This window comes from Diospyros lotus, chromosome 12 (assembly GCF_014633365.1).
Source record: "Diospyros lotus cultivar Yz01 chromosome 12, ASM1463336v1, whole genome shotgun sequence".
In the NCBI taxonomy this organism is placed as follows: Eukaryota; Viridiplantae; Streptophyta; class Magnoliopsida; order Ericales; family Ebenaceae; genus Diospyros; species Diospyros lotus.
Window position 1 is genome coordinate 27,559,496 of NC_068349.1, and position 21,439 is coordinate 27,580,934.

The window sequence follows — 21,439 nt, forward strand, 5'->3', positions numbered from 1 at the left end:
TATTTTTTTTTATTTTTATAAAATATTTTGAATTTGTTTTGTCACTAGATTATTATTTTTTATGCCTAATATGACGTATTTTTATGAAAAAATTAAATTTAATAAAATTATTTTTGTTACAAAAAATTGAATTTCTTGTGACGTACATATTTTGTCATATTTTTTTTTATAATACTACGTTGTGACAAAGTATTTTTGTTATAAAAATTATTATTTATCGTGACGAAAAAATTTTGTAATTACATCTTATATAATTAAATATTGTGACAAAATTTTTTGTGACAAAATTATTTTATCATATTATGTAAGTTGAATTGGCGCCAAAATTTTGGCGCCAACTTGATATGACAAAATTTTGTGACAAAAATTATTTTGTCATTATAAATTATCTACATTACTATATTATGACAAAATATTATGTCAAAATATTGTTTGTTACAACTTTACTTTTTGAATTTTGCATGAGAAAATTAGATTTTGTCACAAAAAAGATATTTTTCGTGACAATTTAATCCATCACAATTATTTTTGTCACAATATCTTAAATTTCTTGTAGTGTGCGTTAGTCACTAATACTTTCTTGCTCTCTAATATTCCTTAATTTTTTGTCTCTCTATTGTGGCTTCCATATGTGATCCAATACATGTAATTATATTGTGATAATTGTGATTCAAATTTCTAATTGATATGTGATTGAGTTTCTTAATTTGATTGTGATTATGATTTTCTAATTTGATAAAATAGTACAATATAAATATTATATTGAAACTAATTAATTATTATCCTAATAATAATAATTGATTGTGAGCCAAATAAATCCATTGGTGAATGGAATGTCAGCATATATATATATATATAATATTGAAATAGAATTGGGGGAGGGAGGGGGAGGAATTAATCCATTAATTAGGTAATAAGAGTAAGTTTCCTATATATGTTGTGTAGGAAAGGGTTTATTTGGAAGAAAAGGGAATTCAATCCAATCCATCGTATACTTAGGCTTGGCCTCCTGTATATATATATTTCTTCCTATATATACATACAAGGCGTTATTGATATTCCTCCATGCACGTCGACGTCCAACACCTCTCCTCGATCAACTCTTAAGTATATATTATTATTGTTATTAATCATGGCCGGCATGCAGTACTATTTCTTTCCGACTGATTTTTTCTACCCTCGGCCGCCGGCGAAAGACCGTACTACCACCGCTGATCAGCAGAAGCAGCAGCAGCCGCAACAACCGCCGGATGATGATCATCATAATCGTGATCTTCGTGGTAATCAGAAGCAACAGGAGGAGGAGGGACGTCGTTCCAGCAGTACGTCTACAAATGTTCTGCGCATCGACAACGGCAAGGCTACTACTACTAACCGCAAAGCTATTACTGAATCTAATTTATCCGCCCACAAGGCGGCCATGCAAAAGCGATTTTGGAGGGGGCATTACTAATAATGTATATATAGTGTCTGTGTCTCTCACACACGCACACTAGCTATATATAGCTACTTAGTTTGATCAAATATATATATATATATATATATATATACACACACACACAGTTGCCGGCCAGTACTCTTCTTTTCTGCAATTTCAATCAAGTTTTAGCTTTTAGTTTAAGTCTATTATTTTATTTTTTTTTATTTGTTTGGATACGCAAAATAACATGCAAACACATGCATGCAATTAGGAAATTAAGGAATATTATTAGTTAATTAATCTCTTAATTAATTTCTAGTCTTTGTTTTTGGCTCCATATCCCTATTTAACTCTTCCTCTCCCCCGTTTTGTTCTCTCTTACGGACGGGCTTTTAATTGTTGCACGATTCCATGTGCGTGGCTCTCCCTGACTTTTTGTTTGTGGCTTCACATTAAATATTTTATGTTTAGCAAAAAAATTAAACTTTTAATCCATCTGTTCATGATCATGAGTTTATACTAGTATAATTTCTCTCTCTCTCTCTCTCTCTCTCTCTATATATATATATAATATATATATTATAGAGAGAGAGAGAGAGAGAGCACTTTGATTTTAAAAAGTTTTTTAGCTAATTACAAAGTTCAACGGGGTTAGTCCGTCAGTTAGAGCCCAACTAGAAGACTAAATGAGCCAAGTTACAAAATTCGGTTTAGTTTAAGACTTAATACAATTTTGTCCAAATATGGATCCAAACCTTTGAAATAATACTAGTCTTAATTTTGTATTTAACACCAAAAATTTAATTAAAATTTTAAGCCCATTGGCCAATGCAAAGTAACCCAACTCAACCCATTATGGCTATTTATAATGAATGTTGCAATAAGAAAATATTAATATTTTACGTTTGTGTACTTCATTAAAATGAGGTACGTCAATTGTAATTAATGGATTTGCAATATGTAAAATTAAGGCTTATGGATGTTTATACTTTTAATGATTAGGAGTTTGTTTATTAAGGAATTTTTTGAATTTTAAGATAGAATTTATCCTTTTCTCTCAGCCGAATCAACCCAATTTGTTGATAAACATCTAATTACTTGAGAATATATGCCATTATAAATTTATTAAATCCAAGAATATCTTTGTGATTGTGTTTTCTTAATGATCTTTTTTTTATTGTGAAGTCTATCCTCTCTCATATATACCCACTAACTATAGGAGACCTTTTAGGCTTTATCCTCTCATATATATATATTTAAGGAGCTGGTTGTGTTAGTCAGTTGCCTCTCCTGGAATTTGGAGGTTGAGAAGGCAAATACTGAAGGAACGAAGGAAGACAAGGACAACCTCTCCTTGCGTTATTGCATGTTATATAATAATTCATACGTACTCTTGCTGTGCTACATACATCTAGCCTAGACCAACCAAAATTGTATATGTAATGTACATGAATGTATACAAGGAAAAAGATTGTGCTGCTGCCTACCTTTGTCATATATGATGCTCTGCTGCTGCTTTGTCTTAGAATCCAATAATTGCTTTGATTTCAGGGTTGAGAAGGGACTGTTGGCCGCAAGATCATCAATTGATCATATTCTTGGTTTTCTTCCTCTTTCTTGAGCATCGGCTTTCGTTTGGCTGCCAATGGCATCAGATATAGCCTTTGGTAGCCAAAAGCCAGGCCTCTCAAGAAAAGGTGCCCTGTCAAGAATCAAAGGCTCTCGCACGCTTATCTCAACCCCTTCATACATCCACAGTCTCAAGGTTGCTTCACCTTTTAGACCCAAAGAAAACCAACCTAAGCCCGCTACTGCAATATCCACGCTGTTCACATCCCAGCTCGTACCGGACACCTTGATTTCCCTGTCTTTCCATTTGCCCAATTCAGAAAGTCGTTCTGCGCCAATGGGAGGCTGAAACAACAATATATAAAACCACCATCGGGTGTCATTTTCACATTCAAAACCATATAGAAAGAAGCTGCCACACAAACAGTCAACAGGTTTTAGGCAACGGGCATCAGTATCAAACAAACCAATTTATGTCAACGCATTTTCTGAAGTTGTGATTGTGTGTGTATCCCAATAAATAAAAGTTTATCTCAAGAATGGTTAGATCAAGTCTTAAAAGCTGAAAAAGAATGATAATGCATAGTAATATGCACAAACACACAAACAAAATGAATCCTTAAACCAACTCTTCTCAAATACCAAGTGGACACTTCTCCAACAGTTAGGAGGAAAGTGCTTGTCTATATGGAGGACGTAGTGTTAAAATCCAGTACTGCTTCAATTTCACTCTCTTGACCCAGTAATACTTTTAAGTAAATTTATGCATATCTTCAATAACTCACACCATATCACTGCACAAAACAGCCTAACTCTATATCCACTACAAGCAAACACTTAAGAGGGATTTCCTGCATCCCATTTCTCATTTGTCAGCAATATGTTCAAAGCAAAAGGAATTGGTGAAGTATACAAAGTAAACATCCATGTTTCAGATATCAAAAGGGAAAAACAACCTTTCATAGAATCATTCATGAACAAGATAAAAGATTTTGTTCCTTAATTTAATTTTATTCATCAAAAAATTTAATTTTAATTTAAAAAAAAGCAAATAAATTTAATATACATGCAGCGAGGCTGCATCATGTGGCCTTCCTGTAGCAGCAGCATTTCAAATTTTGAAACGCAATGGGAGGCCAAGCATGGCCTGTTTGACAACTCTAACTCACACCTACACAAAATACTCAGACAAGCCCATGTAACATAACCATATGGTAATACCGTAAGAAGCACAAACTCTGAAGGTAACATATGTGTTGCGGCGTGACCCTCATCAAACACCTTCAGATATGATCAAGCATTCATACAAATGTGTCTGAATAATTCTAATTCTTTTACTACTGAACACTGCATACACTTGGAAAACACCCATGTCTGTAACGGATGTTGCGCGTCTATAGACAGGACAGATTGCAACCACTTTATTAGTTTAAAAAGTACAGGTTAAAAGTCAATTATGAAATGAATATATTATAGATTTTCATTTTTTGGTGGTGGTCCCTCAATTAAATTTTATATATTATAGTTTTTTTATATAGATTAATAATTTTAACCATATTTATTGCTAATAATGTAGAATATAACCTGCTCTTTTGAATGTGTAATATATATAATTTATTTGACATGTCCTTATTTTGTTGTCTCTTAATCTTTTATTTAAAAAAAAAAAAATCCTTGTCATGACGTGTCTGTATGGTTTGTTACCTTAGCTGATAATGTGTTAATTAATTATCTAAGAAGGATGGTAGAGATATGTCTACACATGACCAGCCACCATATCAAACCCAAACCCATCTAAGAGAGCCCACCACCATCACCAGTTTCAACCCTTCCACATCAAACCACGTCCTGTAGCCTTTACATGCACCAAACTGAACCAACCACTAGTGATTTGCCTTGTTTTCCTCACTGATCACGAACCCTATGAGCACCTAAAAAAAAAAAAAAACAAAAGACAAATTACCAGCTCAAAGCTTTAACCCTTTCAGTTTTTCATTTTAACTTCTACGCTAGTTTCTTTATTTGAAGAGCAAGCCAAGCAGTCTGAAAGGCCAGTATTACTCCTCAAGGGGTGGACTGTTTTTCCCTCAATGGGAGTGGTCTTGGTTTAGGTTCCTGACTGAACCAGCATGTCCTGTCTGATTAACAAAGCCTCATGCAGAAGCCATAGCTACTCTTTGACTGTATAAGAAACCAATTGACAAGTTTGTCTGAGTGAAAATTAGGATATAACGGTCAGAAACTTATAATGTGAATAAAAAGGGCTGCTAAACATGACACCATTCTGTTAACACTCAAACCAGGATATGTAGGACCCTTGCTTCTAATATGCAGAAAATAGTAGATCAGTAAGAGTGCTAAAGTTCAACATTTTTCTTTTTCCCATTCTAAAATCAATAGGAACAACAAAAGTCACATTTAGTCAAAAAATAAAATGCAAATGCAAACTTAATGCACCTTGTTTGTGAGTCTTTCAACTAAGCTTGGCCTTATTAGGGTGGGCTTATATTAGGGGGAACTTTGCTTACTAGTTGACTCAAACTTGAACAATTCAGTAAAAAAGTGAACTTTGGCTGCTCATGCACAGCTTAGATCATTTTGCCTCCAAATGAATACAACCCACATATAGCTTTTCTTTCTCTGTTTTGAGTAACCAATTAAAACTACCCTTTTAAGTCACTCAGAAACACAGATTTTATTATTAAGTTATTTATATCAAGCAATTGGTAATTGAGTGTTTAAACAAACAAGGACATTTAGTATATTGATATTTCCATAATAGTAGATGACAGTTCAGTAGTATCCTAAAAAGATGAAGTTACAGGTAAATTATTTACTAGAAGAATATGGAACAGGAGGCTCAAGTGGCCAGAGATCAAGAGTGTCCGACTTGACTGCAGAAAGAGGAGGAAAAGTGTGATCTATTTAAGGATGCTATGCCTGGAAAAAGGTAGAATTGTTGTTGCGCAATTCTCTTAAGCGTCCCTGCCAGCCCACACCCCCCCCCCCCCCCCCCAAAAAAAAAAAAAAAAAACACACTAAACAAATTGTGCCCAGTTAAAATATGAAAAGAATAAAAAAGAGCACTCGTTTTTCTATTCCAATAAGCTTCTAAGTAAGGTAGAACAAGTCCTCAACAAATTTGGAGCGGGAAGATCAGAGAAAGGTAGGATTTGACAGCATGAATGGGATACAGTAACACAAAGAGAGGAATAAACGGGATTCTTCAACCACGAGATAAAGGACCAATATTGCTGGGTGAAAGATGAATAGAAAGCTTAAAAAAGGAAATTAGAGTTTTGTTTAGCAGACCACCTAATAATTGTAAATATTGAAGCCCATGTTCCCAATGAAGGTTTGACTTTCGTCTAAAATATGAAAGAGAAAGTTGTCAGAAGATGAACAAAAACAACACGATGAGGTCATCCTTCCATAGGAAAGTCAAGGTGCACTGTTTCCTCCATTGATGCACCAAAAAACAAATGAAGCTACCAATATTCTCTTTCCAGAATTTTGCTCTTCACAGAGTGCAGGGAAAAAGACATTTAACTAAAGACAAAAGAGAAAAATCAATGGATAATTGCTTCAAAATTGAAATTAATTCCTTGTGTGGTCTTACTGAATCAATAACAGGTACTAACTACAAACATGATAAACAAAGAAAATATCGATTATTCCATTGTGGAACAAGAATTGTAAATGGCACTAACATCCTTCTAAATTGAATTATTCCAGTCCCAGATTTGAATAAGTAACATATCAAGCCTTTACCTCACTATGTGGGGATGGCTACATAAGTTTTAACTCACCAGTCATTTCTATCCATGGTCTTGGATCTTATGCAAGGCCTGTATAACTCATATTACAATTGTGTGCTTTACGCCAAGTTTTTCTTGGTCTTTCTGTCCTCTTTTGCTAGATACTTGGTTATGAAGAAATTGAATAAAGGAATGGAATAATAATTCATTCACAACATAGGGAGAATATATACAACCGTATATTAGACTCCCATCATTGGTAAAAATCTATCTACTTTACACCATATCTTAGGCTTATTTAAAATACAAACTATCTAGCTCTAAATTTTAGGAATTCAACTAACAACTAGATAAGATAAATAGACTTATCTTCTTCTAAGAATTCTGATCCTTATCCCATTGTCCATATTTCAAAACTTGCCTAATATCTCGCCTAACAGCTTCCGATCCTTCTTGATTTCCACAGGTTCATCCCATCCACTCACCTCACAAAAATTAAATATAGGTATTGGTCTCCACAGCCAATTCTTCCCAAGATGTGAAAATATCAGAGTGGATGTAAATATAATAAAAAAAAGGCATGTTGAATGCTGTATTTATTGTATAGTTGACCCACCTGATTAGATGATTTATAGGCTGATATATAGGTGATTCGATAGACTGATTTATAGTTGATAGACTGATTTATATAGGCTGATTGGATAGACTGATTTATAGGTTGATTTGACAGGCTGTATCTCAGGCATAATTCTTTGACTAATTTTCTGTTTTAATTATGTTCCACATTATTATAAATATAGATTGAAACTGAAACTCTTGCTATCAGGCATTCAGCAAATTCTCTCCTCACTTGGTATGAAAATTCTTTTCTGCTGTATTATCCCTCCAGCAGTGCCTTTTTTTTATCTTTCAAAATGCAAAATAATATACAAGAAAGTGAGGTAGGCAAGCATTCTTTTCTCTAATTTTCATTGAAAATTATTCTGACTTCTTCCCTAGTTTTTAATTGTTTTAACTAAGCTCATGCTCCACTTAGGATCCCCGTTCTTGGGACCTGGACCACATTCCTTTGTAATCCTAGGACACAAAAGAACCACGATCTGGAACTTGTGAACAAGATCGTGGTTCCCGGGGAATAGGAAGGAACTCGATAACCTGATGCAGAGTTTATTACTCAAATTTGATCTCAAGCAGAGAAACCCAATTTTAGTGAACACCTTCTGTAGTGAAAGAGTACTGTCTCTCCCATCAAATTCTTTCTATATCACCCAGTCTTCTTCATCCAATTAGCTAAACTATTCATTACTTCAATGTTTCTCTTCCAGTAAATAATTACTACAGCTTTACTCAGAAAATAAGTCAAAAAGATAGCATTTTATCTGGTAAAATAAAATGCAGTTCCCCTTGTTTGAATAAATAGTTGATTAATGAAATGCTATCTCAGCTATTAATTGTAGGTTACACTGACAAGGTAATGCTCTCTTCGTGGCCTAAAAATGGTTTTTATACCATTTTCCTTTAGTATTTCCTTGAGCATGTATTTGCTCATTTTGAGAGGCAATTTTCCCCTACTTGGAAGGAAACAAGAGAGGAATACCTCTAGGCAGTATCACTTTCATTTCCATTGATGTATTTAAATTTTGGTTAGTCATCAGAGGAATGTGTCATTTCCCTGTAATTGTAAAATACCAACCAGAGAAGGCATTTAACTATTTTGTGTGTTACAAAACTGTAAATTTGAGGGTCGGGGAAGAACACAAAATTAGGAAAGTTTAATATGTCCTTTCATTTGCTTCTCATGGGGAAAAGGAAAAACTGTAGCATTCCTTTAGTAACTTCCACTGTCATACAGAAAGAACCACATTTTGATCCAAAATAATCTCTTTACTTTGAAGTTTACAAATGTTATTGGTGGGGGCAGTATTTCTGAACCAACACCTTCGCTGCTGAAATTTTAAGTATAATAATAAGCATTAATAGATTATCTTGGTTTATTTTAAAAATATTTACTGCAGTTTGATCAAGCAGTGGATCTGAAAATTAGACCGCATGAAAACCAATGACCACCAAATGAATTTGATGCACTAATTGGAAACAAGTTCACAATTACATTTTTTTTAATAATGACATGGATGTTTGTATCTTATTCTGACAGGATGCTTACCTGCAGCCTGACTCCAGCATGCTTGACAAAAATATCATCAGCATTTTCTGTCTTGCCCATATGTAGAGAGACATTTGGTGATGCCCAAATAGTAACATAGATTGTCTGCACAGAAGCTTGATTGAGGTCTAACCTCATTACAGCACCAACATGCACAGTTTGTCCTGGCTGCAAAATCAAATTGTTACATCAGATCTAGCGTGAGTTTTTAATTCAGTAGAAACAATAAAAGTACATCAAAGAAGCTAACTGGTGGCGTGTAAATAAGGCAGAACTTAAAATAGTGAATAGTAATGGAGAAAGAGAGAAAGGGAACCAACTTATAACTTAAAATTTCTGAGCATTGTGTAAACAACAATGGCTAAAATCTACAAGCGCGCAACAGGCACAATTGTATTGAGTTCACGGCATCCAACATTCTGGAATTCTTAAAACTCTCTTGTAATATGAAAAGCCATGGAATATTAAAGGTTAAGAGACAAGTAAGATGAAGAGATATGCACATTGAATTAATTCAATCCTAGCCATCGATTATGGAGGTGGATGGCTATAAGTACCTCCCCTTCCTACCTTTTGTAATAATTCTCTAGAACCTAAGGCCTTCCAAGTAATAGAGTGATCACGAGCTTCTCTCTCTAGCCTTACCTACTTTCTTCTTTGGTTGTTCTGAAGGCACATGTGGGTTATTCTTACTTAGCAACAAAGAAGGTTTAGATTGTGCTAAGTGTCTCACAACCTACTTAGAGAGTAACCATGTCATGATTCATGTCCAATTATATATGTTGAAAGTAAAAATAATAATATAAAAGATAAAATCTACCAACGTAAACTTTTAGATGAGTTGGTGGTTAATTATTCAATATGGTATCAGAGTAGGAAAAGATTCTAAGTTCAAACCTAACCACTAATGCAATATTTAAATAGTTGCACATGTTTGGAACAGGAAAAGATTCTCTACATGCTATGGCCTATTTATAGGTTGTTCAACTAATAGAATATTGTAGAACAACACCCATGTGCACTTTAACAGAATGAATAGCATCTCCAAACAAATAATTGCAACTAATGACAGCATTGCCCCTCTAATTCCTCTTGGGTCATGACATTGACATGTCCCGATTGCTACTTAGTAGTGAACCTAGAAGATCATACGCATATTCGAGTGTGGTTAACTAAGCGATTAAACTTGAAATCATCATTAAGAGTTAATGATGTCATCGTTAAGAGTTAAGGGATCGGGTTCAATGATTAAATTAATAAGGAACAACTATCAAGAGTTGACAAGCATGCCGTTAAGTGTTAACGGGGGCCTTGGTTTCATCATGGGATGGTGAAAGGGTCATTAAGAGTTAATGGTAAGCCTAAATACAATTTCTTAAAAGTTGGCCAGAAACGGTCGACAGTTCCTTAGAAGCTGTCGATCGTTCATGTCGATTGTGCCAATCGGTTGACAGTTCCTTAGAAACTGTCGACCATTTCTATTATAGAGGTTTGTGAATCGCACATTCGCTCTGTCGTTTCTGCAACGACTTTCCGTGGGATGTGTGGAAAGGGAAGGATGATGGGAGGACAACGTGCCTGGGGCGTGCATCTCCCTCCTCAGTCATGTCCCCCCCTCTCTCTCCTTGTTGATTTTGTTCCTTTTGGACAATTAGGGTTTTTTGGGTTGGATATATAAAGGAAAGAAGAAGAAAATGGAAAATAGCTTTTTGGCTGCCTTGTGTGTGCGCGATTCTCTCGGCCTATGATCATTTTCTCTCCTCATTCCAAAGCCCTTGCCCCTTATCCACTGCTCCTCCTTGTCTCTATGTTGATATAGTAGCAAATCACTTGCAATAGTGAGACTATTGCTTGTTGAGAAACAAACTGTTTAAACCCAAATTTCCAGCCTAATCTCCCTCACTCTCTCTGACAAGAACATAGAGTGAGTTGAGGGATTCACCCACTCATCGGAGCGTGAACTACTTCCGTGCTTTCGGGGGTTGGTTCGATCTAACTAAAGTTCTGATAGTAAGGAGATTGAAGGCACAACAGTTGCTGACCAAGAGGTTATCAAACTCTACATCGACCTTCAAACCATCCAAGAGGTATACCTTGAATCCCCCTATGGAATGGTTTATTTATATGTTGCATATGGACATTGGAAATGAGTTTTGCAAGGTGATTCTATGTTTATTTCCGCTACCTTTGTATGTGTTTTCGAAAAATGTTTTGAAAACCGGTAAAACCCTTGCATGATACATCACATGTTGGCGACCCTTTTCAGGCCACACACAACTTCATAACCATTGATGAAGCAAGGAGGTTGAGACTCTATTTCTCCAAGAAAGGAGAATGGCTAAAGACAACAAATGTGATGGCTAAGCCCATGGACACACATGCATTTGGAATGAAGTTACAAGTAGGTTCTTGGGAAGGCACAATTAATTTGTCTATTGGTCCATTGGATGGCTTCCAAGGGGCACTAGGAATGGAATTCTTCAACTCTACAACAACAGCAACATATCCAGCCTTTATCCCACTATGTGGGGTCGGTTACATGAATTCTAAATTTTCATGTATTTCTGTCTTTTGTCATATCTTCATTTAAATCCATACACTTCATATCAAACTTTAATGTCTCTTCCAAAGTCTTCTTGGGTCTGCCTCTACCTCTTTTTTTTGACTAATTGTTCCATTTCATCAACTCTCCTCACATAAGCGTCTCTTGGTCTCCTTCTCACATGACAAAACCATCTTAGTCTAGTCTCTCTCATCTTCTCCTCGATTGGCATTACTCCTACCTTATTACGAATAACTTCATTTCTAATTTTATCATTTCTTGTATGGCCGCACATCCATCTTAACATCCTCATCTTCGCTACACTCGTCTATAGCCATGAAGGTAGGAAAGGGGGTTAAGAAAGGTGAAATTACCTACCTAGTAGTTTTGGAGGAGTTTCCCTAAATCAGTTACCAAAGAGCATTCCCCAAGTGTTGGAGGATTTTAAGGATGTCATGCCACTGAAGTTGCCTACGTGGTTGCCATTAAGGAGGAAAATGGACCACAAGATAGAGCTACAGCTTGGTGCTAACCCTCTTGGAACGACACCACCAAATTTGAAGCAATTATTGGATGTAGGTTTAAGTAGGTTATAACCTAGAGAATTAGTCATTTGTTGAATGATAATCTGAATTGTCTCTCTCTCTTTCTCTTGGTTCTCCCTAATTTCTCTCTCAATTCCTTGTTCTCCCTTTCAATCTCCTTTGTTCTCCCTCTATTCTTGATGTTCTCTCTCCATTTCTGTCTTTTTCTCCCTCAGATTCTTCCAATTTCACATCCAAGCCCTAGGAAAACCCTAGTTCGTGATAGTACACTTTGTTTAACTCTCCAAGGTTCCATATGGGTGTGTCAATACTATTCTAGAAGCATAATGGCTCACTAAGGCTATTCATAGACTATTGAGCATTCAACAAGGTAACTATAAAACAAGTACCCTACATCACTCATTGTTTACTTGTTTGGCCAGTAGGGGAAGGCAAGGTATTTCACTAAGTCCGGCCTATGACTAGGGTATTACTAGATGCATGACACCATACAATTCCAGATAGACAAAGTGGATGAACCAAAAAAGGCATGCATGACACCATACAATTCCTGTGATTTTCATGTTGTCTTTTGGTTAAATTACTAACTTGATACTTTTTCCATTTTAACGAACAAGATATTTCATCCCTACCAGGACTAAGGGTAAATGAGTTGTATGTTAAGAAGGAAAAGTGCTCTTTTTTGAAGTAAAGATGCCCTTCCTTGGGCAAGACATTGAAGTTGTATAGCTTATGATAGATGGAAACAAGGTACGGGTTATCAAGGATTGGGAGTAACTACTAAGTAGTTTATTCACAGTTATTTTACTATAGGACCCCATTGATAGAAAATCTCAAAAAGAGTAAGTCATGGGATTGAGATGGTAAATGCCAACAAGCCTTCCAAGGACTTAAAAAAAGGAAATCATGGGAGTTAATATTGTAGTAGGCAAATGTGACTAAGTCAATTGAGCTACACAAGGATACATCAAATTTTGCTACTAGAGGAGTCCCAATCCAAGTATCCTATAGCATACAAGAGCTAGAAGTCGCATGACACAGAAAGGTGGCATACGGTGCATGAGATGGAAAAAACTATCAACACCCATTGCCTACAAGTATGGAGACACTATCTCTTGGGAACTACTAAATTTGCCACTATGATCGACAACACCACCACTAGCTATTTTTAAACACAAAAGAAGCTTACTATAAAACAAGCTAGACATGGAGTAAAAGCCTAATTGAGTTAGTCAAAGTTGTAGATGCTAAAAGTGAGAAGGCAAAGTTGGCCCATATGAGCTAGGTTGAGGGGAACTCGATTGAGCATGTTAAGGAAAGGCTAAGGCATGATTTGACAACCAAAGTCTATTTGACTTGGCTAAAGAAAGACACATGAAGATGAGATGTGTTGCATAAAGAGGAGACACCTTTGTATGTCTAACTGTGGTAGATTTATTGGAAAGTTCCAACTACTAACCATTAGTTAGAGATGACTAGGAGTCCTATGTGTGTACATGCTAGTATCCCAATAGGACAAGTTGGATAGAAGACACCCCTTGAGCTACTTGAGTCATTACCCACTCCTAAGTGACTTTGGGAAAGTTTGACTACAAACTTCATCATGGCACTACCTACATTGGATGGGCCTAGCTTTATAATGGTCATGATTGACAAATTATTTAAGTATGAGACATTCATCCCAACACCCAACGACTACAAGAGGGAGCAAGCAACATGATTATTATTTAAGAATGCGATCAAGTATTGAGGCATACCACGCACCATCATATTAGACCATGATCCTCACTTTACAAATAAGTTTTAGGCCAAGTTATTCCAAAAGCTAGGGCTTGACCTACACTATTCCATGAGCTTCCACCAATGGACAAATAGGTAAACTATAAACATGGCGAGTGAATACCTTATTGGATATGTCCTTGAGGCACTTAGTGAGTGACAACAAGAAGGATTTGGCTAGATTGATGAACATCGCATCCTTTTTTTCTTTTTCTTTTTTTCGCTAGGTAACATAGTTCTCTTATAATTTCTAGAAGTAAGAGTCCACATGAGAAACTGTGTTTGAGGTGACTATTAGATAATAATCATTATAACCACTCGCATTGGAGCTTAAGTATGTGGGGGCAACCACTAGCCCCCAAATTGGCATAGATTGGAAGGAGAAAGCTAATACGACCTCATCATACCTCATAAGGCAACCAAGAATGTGTCCAATGTAGTTCAATGAAAAGAAGCTCGGTGATGGTGATGTCACTACCCCAACAATTCAAGAACTTTTGACACTTGCAAAAAGCTCACTAAAGAGATATGAAGGACCTTTCCCATTCTATGCAAAGTGAGGAGGTGTCCTATCGAGTGGTGCTACCGCCAAAGCTATAGATACATCTAGTCTTCCATATAAGCATGTAAAGTCATATCATAAAGACAAGGAAGATCCAAGCTAAGGAGAGTCAAAGTAGCTATAGATACATCTAGTCTTCCATATAAGCATGTAAAGTCGTATCATAAAGACAAGGAAGATCCAAGCTAAGGAGAGTCAAAGCAAACACCCACAAAAGTTGTGGCATTTCATGACAAGGTGATAGATGAAACCTTTGTTGACCAAGTGATTTGAAGAACAAGAGTCCTTCCAAGTAGTGAGTACTTAATTGAGTGAAAGGTTTCCCAAGAGACGAAAAATGTTAGGAATGTAAAGACTCTATAACGTAAATTCAATGAAGTGATGAAGACATTACATGAGGAATTGAGGATGCAACAAGGATGTTGACAACTTAAGTGGGGAAGAATGTCATGTGCTAAACTACAAAGACTAAAATCCATGTAGGCACCACACACGCACAACTGAGTACATGGCATTCCACATTCTATAATCCTCTAGAACGCTCTAGACTCTCTTATCATAAGAAAGGACTCGTAATATGAAAAGTCATGGAATATGAAAGGTCAAGGGGTTAGTAAAATGAAGAGGAATGTTTGTAGGTTGTTGGATAGATTAGATCCTAGCCATTAATTTAGGAGGTGGTTGAAGCAAGTTTATCAAAATCTTTTCCTCATTGTACCAAGTCACAAGGTATGACAACTCATGAAAGTGATTTAACAAAAGCTTGCATGTGAAAGAATTTGGTATCAACTATTTAACCTAATAGACAAAGAAAAGTGCATGACTTCCAAACATGAATAATTAACACACTCATTCTTATGCCATAAACTTTGACATAGTTACAAAATGAAGATAAGTAAATCACATGAAAATGGAAACTTTGACCGGAAACAAAATGTGTCAAATTATAGTTAAGTTCGATATAACATACCTTTGAAATCAGTTTAGAGATATGTCCGTATTGATCATTTAACTATTAGAGAGCAATTGTGAAAACAAATAAATAAACAAGTTTAGAATTTACTAATAGGTAGTAGATCACAACTTGCCTTTATCCTGTAAGTCCGAGGTCGTAGCTCTTTTCTTATTTCAATCAATTTCTGCTCCTCCCTACTTAATCTCATAGACATCAAATATGGATGCAAGAGGCCAGGAGTGTCATATAATTTTGCCTTAGCTGACAATATTCCTCCAATTCTCAAGATCCCAAGGGTTGTACCAGGGACAGCAGCTTCAGTAAGTTTTACAACTTCTACCCTTTCTTTCTTAGCAAATGCATTAATCAGTGTTGATTTACCGGCATTCTGAGCCCCAATAACCCACACATTACCTCGAGGGCCAGTTAACTCCTTAATATATGACAATAAATTCCTCACACCCAGATCCTTATGGACGCTAACCAAATAAACCCCACTAAGCTTAGCTGCTCCTCCAGCCTTTGCACGGTGACGAACCCAACTATCTAACCTTGTAGGGGAAACTTGAGAAGGTAGAAGGTCAACTTTTGTACCTACAAGAACAAGCTTAGGCAACTTTTTATTGAGCCTTTGACCATCTTTACTTCCTTCCAGTGCCTTGAACAAAGACTCTGCTCCACGTCTAGGGAATGAACCATCAAAATCAACACAATCAACAACCATAACCACAACTGTAGCATCAGAACTCCCAGTAGGTTTTATCAACCGTGTAGTCACCAACCGATCAAAATCAAAATCAGGTATCAAGTTCTCAGCCATCCGATTCTTCACCTGCCCATAATTCCTCAGTGAATGACATCGAGCACAAACAGTGACTTCTGCTTTGTCCCTATGAGCCTCCCTAGACAATCTCTTCTTCTCTGCTTTTGACATCTTCTTCTTCTCCTCCTTAATAACTGCCTCTTCAGTAATATTCCCATAACCAACACCTGCTGCACAAAACCCATCCAGCTGTTTCAAATCACTGTCATCATCCTCGAAATCAGATTCCCATCCTTCCATATCCCAATCAAACCCTTCATTTTTCAAATTGCCTACTTCAGCGTCACTTTCTTCGAATTTACCATCAATTTCATCAAGAACTCTCTCCAATTCTTCATCAATCCCTTCAAAATCACCCTCTGTGGCCTCTAAGAATTGTTTCACTTCAACCTTTCTCTTCTGGTAGTACCCAGGAAGGTTTGGGTCCTTATCTTGCATAAAAACTCCACAACCAGGGCATATAGGCCCATAGCTCTCATCCTCATCCCTCCCCTCACTCAAAATTAATTTCCCACGGTCTTTTCCAGGATTCTTTCTCGCAGTTCGGACCGTCGATTCACTACCCTTTACAGATAAACACGTAAACGGGCCTTTCATCTGGTGTCTCCGGTTACCTTTTCTAATAATGCCTGTGAAATAAGACGCCAATTGCTGATCCAAAAAAAAAAAAAAAAACAGAGGCGAATTTGGAAATTGGGTTTTCAATAGAACGGTCCGAGAGGAGCAAAAAAGTGAAGGAAAATTACTGTGGACAAAAACTAATTACCCGTGAATAGAGGCGGTACAGGTAATTGGTATACTTGGAAGCTTCCACTGAGAGAAGAAGATTTGGGGACTGTATTAGTAATAGCTGGCAAAGGAAGCATTGGTGTGCAGGAGCAGAACAATGCCGTCGTCATGTCTTCTTCTGCTGCGGCGAGCGGCTGAGCGAATCCTTCCTTTTGCTTTCTCTTAGAAAAGAAATGAAAAGAGAAGAAAATGGTCGTTGTTGCACTCCCGCTGTATCCTCTTGCTGTGCCGAAGACTGAACGAAGATGAACAGAACCTACCTAACCTATCTAGGTTGCAGGTCTTTTCAGAAATTCTTAAACTATTTAATAGAATATTATTCTCTTCGAATATTTTAACAAAAATGGTAGTTGGGTTTTTTAAAACTTCACGTTATATTAGAAATAAATTAATTTGTAAATTGTATAAGTAAACATACTATAAGGAATAACGATCTAATAGAGAATTCATTATTAACAATAGAAAATTCTTCATTATTAGATATAACATTTATCTAAACAACACGTTAATAGTGATAGTTTATTAAAAGTTAAATAACGTCATCTGACTTTTCAAATACTGTAAATTCACTAACAATGAATTATCTTTCATTTTTTATCTATCTCTATTGATGAACTTTTAGTTCAATTGATTGAAGGGACAAACTCTTATAATTAATTTAATTTTTTTCGTTAGTGAATAATAAAAGAGATCGCTAACAGTATTTCTAATATTATTCTCTTTATTTGTTTGTCACACTCACTCTCAATTGTCAATAAACAATATTAGTTTTTTTTAACATAGATTACAATCACATGACGACAACTACAATGTAGAGTAGATGTGATACAATATGACTTATGAATTATTTTTCATTTATTCATTTTTTTATAGTACTTTACTCATATGTTATAATACTCCAAAATATTTTTAGAATATTTGGAGGTTTAAAAAAATAAATTTGAATTTAAATTGAAGAATATTTTTTTGGCCAATTGAATTTGTCAAATGATTTAAAAGTATGTACACTGTATATGTTCAATATATGTATACGTATATATATATAGATATTATAATAAAGTATAATATATATAATTAAATAAGAAGGTGGCCCCTTGCACCTTTAGGGATGGCTTCCACAAGGACCCATTTCCTCCTCTTCTACACATACTCATGGGTGTATTTCAAAAAAGGGATAGGTTCGAAAAAATAGAAATAAAATACAAAATCTCTCACATTAATTGAATTATGTAGGAGAAAAATTAGGGTTCTATAAATTGAGCGAAGAGTTTCTATTTGAGGGAGTTAAAATAAGTGCAAGAGATGAGAAAAAATAAAGAATGAAGGAAAAAAAGAAAATTAGTGTGAAAGATTAATTAGTTTAAGAGGTAGGAGAATTAAGCTCACTTAAAAATAAAATATTTACTTAAATATAAGGAAATCAAAAATACAAAACACAAGTTTTTAAAGTAGTTTGGCCTCAACTATCTATTTTACTACCTTAATTTTTTGTTAAGGATTTTTATCAACTTATTGTCAGTAAATTTTGTAGGCTAAGCTATAATCTTTACACATATTTTAACAAGATTAAGGCTGAACCTTTACGATCTGTGATTTTTTAAGAACAAGTAATTAACCTTTTAAAAAGGAGAATGATACAAATTTTCAAAATAAACACTTAAAAAAATTATCTGATATTTTGCACACTATATAAAAATAAGCTTCTTACTTAGGTTATGAGAATAAGGGTGTATAATTTTAAGATCTAACCTTATGAAATAGAAAAACAAAAGTATAGTTTAAAAAAAGAACTTTTGAGCTTTTATGATCAAGACTTCCCTGTATCTTTTTTAGATCAACAATCATTAGAGTCTTAACGAGTATTTATAACTTTCATTCTTTAATAACTTTGGTAGTTTGTCTAATGAATAAAGTTTTTAATTTAAAATCCTACAAACATTCATTTTATTGTCCATGCCAATGGTTAGTATAAGTTTTGAAGTTCAAATATAGATAATTTTAATGAATGAATGTTCAAATAACATTTAATGAAAATCTAATTGTCTAAAAATGAAGAATAGTCACATTTAATACAATCTCAATAATTATATTTTTCAAAATTTTAAAATCGTTAGTTGAGTAAGATTAAGTGTTACTCAAATGAGATTAGAGATTACTTGAGTGGTTTTAATATTTAGCCAATTAAGTGATTCATTACTCGACTACTAGATAAGCTCATATTTATATTATATTTTATATCTCTATTTATTGAATTCTGATTGATTTCTGATCTATTTTACTCTAAAGATTACCCTAATTAGTTATCTTTCAATTTGTAGTTGAAAGGGTAATTTTAGAAAAAAAAAATTAATTAAAAGCAAAACGTGTTGTCCTATTTATTTCCTAGAAAGCTAGGAAATAAATAAAATCAAGTGGGTCCAAAAGAAATAAAATAAAAAGGAATTTGGGCTAACTAAAAAGCTGGCCCATAAAAATTAAATTAAATGGATTTGGGCTAACCTAATATATTATAAATAATTGAATGAAGGAGCAAAAAGGAGATTATCGAGCGGTGCAAGAACAAAGAATGGAACAGCGGCAACAAGCAGAAGATCGACAGTGAGGCAGAGAGAGAGATCGGCGAAAGCTCGTGGGGCGCAGGTCAAAAGTGGAGGCCACATGTAGCGCAAGGGTAGGCACAGTAGCAAGCAAGCCGCGAGCCGGTGAAGCAGGTTGTCGTGCGGAACCATCAAGCGGGCGCAAAGCAGTGCGGCAGGCGTGGCCACCGTAGGTGAAGGCGCATGAGGCAAGTCTGAAGCAAGGAACAGATTTGGGTCTCAAATGTGAAATAGATCTGAAGCAGGGAGAATTTCATTTAATTTAACGTCTCTATGCACTCATTGTTGATTTGGGTGTTGATCAATTTCGCCATGAGCTAATTTTATCAAACTAAGGCATGTTATGGCCAAAATTATGATGGTACAATTTTTGTGATTTTATGTGATTGAATGATTTGGATTATGTCTAGCTATGTGGTATTTAATATAATACTTGTGAATATTTAATCACTATTTATAAGATTAGATGTCTAGCTTTGAGACTGTTAGGATATAGGTTAGATAGGAAATGCATTATATGTATTATACATCACAAAGTAAAATTAATTGGAGATATAATTTGATTTATTTGTGCGACTTGTAACAATAAAGTGATCCACAAATCTCACCATGTTGTACCACCCCCTTTTTTTTGATAGGCCATTCTTCTCGGGTAAACTCTTTTTCCTGGATAGCCTATCCTCCCTGGGCAAGCCTTTCCTCCTAGATAGTCCATTCTTCCTGAGTAGGTCATTCTTCTCGAGGATGACATTTCTTCCTGGTCGAGGCCATTCTTCTCAGGTATGACCATTCTTCTCGGTCGAGACCATTTTTCATGTGCACGACCTTTCTTCTTGGGATGCGTGACACCTAGCCCTTTGAGTTCTTAGGGATGCGAGACACGTGGCCCTTCAAAGTATTGAGGATGTGGGACACATGTCCCTCTAAGATCTTTGGGAATCACACCTATAATACCTATCTACAAGACAAAGAAAAGGACTTCTACTTCTGGTAACATCTACACTCATTTACTGTATATTATCTACAATTGTTTTTGTCTAATACTAACTTAAGTATCAGAGGGTTATCGTAAGGAGGATTCCCGTGAGCCTTATAACAATTGTTCATGATCACAACTTACCAGGAGAAAGCTAATGCCTTCCAGGAACACAAAGCCTCATTCACAGAACACTCAATGTTCTCTTGGAATTAGGCACTTTTCCATCAGGTTCCTTCTAACCAGGCCTTGTGTTCTTTTCCCGAAGTCGTCCTCCCAAAACCTTATATTTTCTTCTCGAAACGAACATTCTTTCCGAAAGCCATCTTCCTGGAATGTTCATTCTTCCCAAGCCAAGTTATCCTTCCTGGATCAATTTATTCCTCTCGAATAGCACGTTCTTCCTGGACATTTCTTTATTCCCAGGGCGTGCTTTCTTCCCAGAGCCAATTCATTCCACCCGAAGCCTGACCTCCCAGAGTCATTTCCCTCCTCTTGGAGTCCATCCTCCCAGAGCCTATTCATATTTATATCAATTACATTTAAACTCATATTTATATCATTCAAACTCATATTTATATCAATCACATTGCATAAAAACAGAAATTGAAAAATCTCAGGATTTTAGACAGAGTTGAAAAAGGTCGACAATTTCAAGGCAAACTGTCGACAACATTTAGGTTCTGCTTAGAACTATTGATAGCTTCTTCCATACTGTCGATAGTTCATCAAGGCAAAAGCCTAGAACTGCTGATTGATGGCAGAAAACTATTGACCGACAAAAGCTTTAATTGTAAAACAGTGATTGTAATGCCCCGCTTTCCCGGGCACGTTATAAATTGGGATAATTCTGGGACAATTTTTTTTTTCTTTCAAACACTAAAGCTAAACCACATCATTTCTTGAATTCGTCCCAGAATTCCCATACATTAATCTCGAAAGAGAATCACTATACACATC

General features: G+C 35.6%; 1 protein-coding gene across 4 annotated transcripts; it reads right to left on the bottom strand.

Annotated features, from left to right (window-relative positions):
- Positions 1 to 2,740: 2,740 nt before the first annotated feature.
- On the bottom strand, positions 2,741 to 17,166 carry LOC127787277 (GTP-binding protein BRASSINAZOLE INSENSITIVE PALE GREEN 2, chloroplastic). Of its 4 annotated transcripts, none has more exons than XM_052315242.1 (4): positions 16,884 to 17,166; positions 15,428 to 16,746; positions 8,912 to 9,079; positions 2,741 to 3,334 (listed from the first exon to the last, which is right to left on the bottom strand). In XM_052315242.1, exons 1-4 carry the CDS (start codon positions 17,014 to 17,016, stop codon positions 3,011 to 3,013), a joined length of 1,944 nt encoding a protein of 647 aa, XP_052171202.1. In that variant the 5' UTR covers positions 17,017 to 17,166; the 3' UTR covers positions 2,741 to 3,010. The 4 variants fall into 4 exon arrangements, with proteins under 4 accessions (XP_052171202.1, XP_052171203.1, XP_052171204.1 ...); XM_052315243.1 differs by having other exon boundaries at positions 8,912 to 9,075; positions 15,424 to 16,746; XM_052315244.1 differs by having other exon boundaries at positions 15,428 to 16,768; positions 16,884 to 17,028.
- Between the last annotated feature and the right edge of the window lie 4,273 nt (positions 17,167 to 21,439).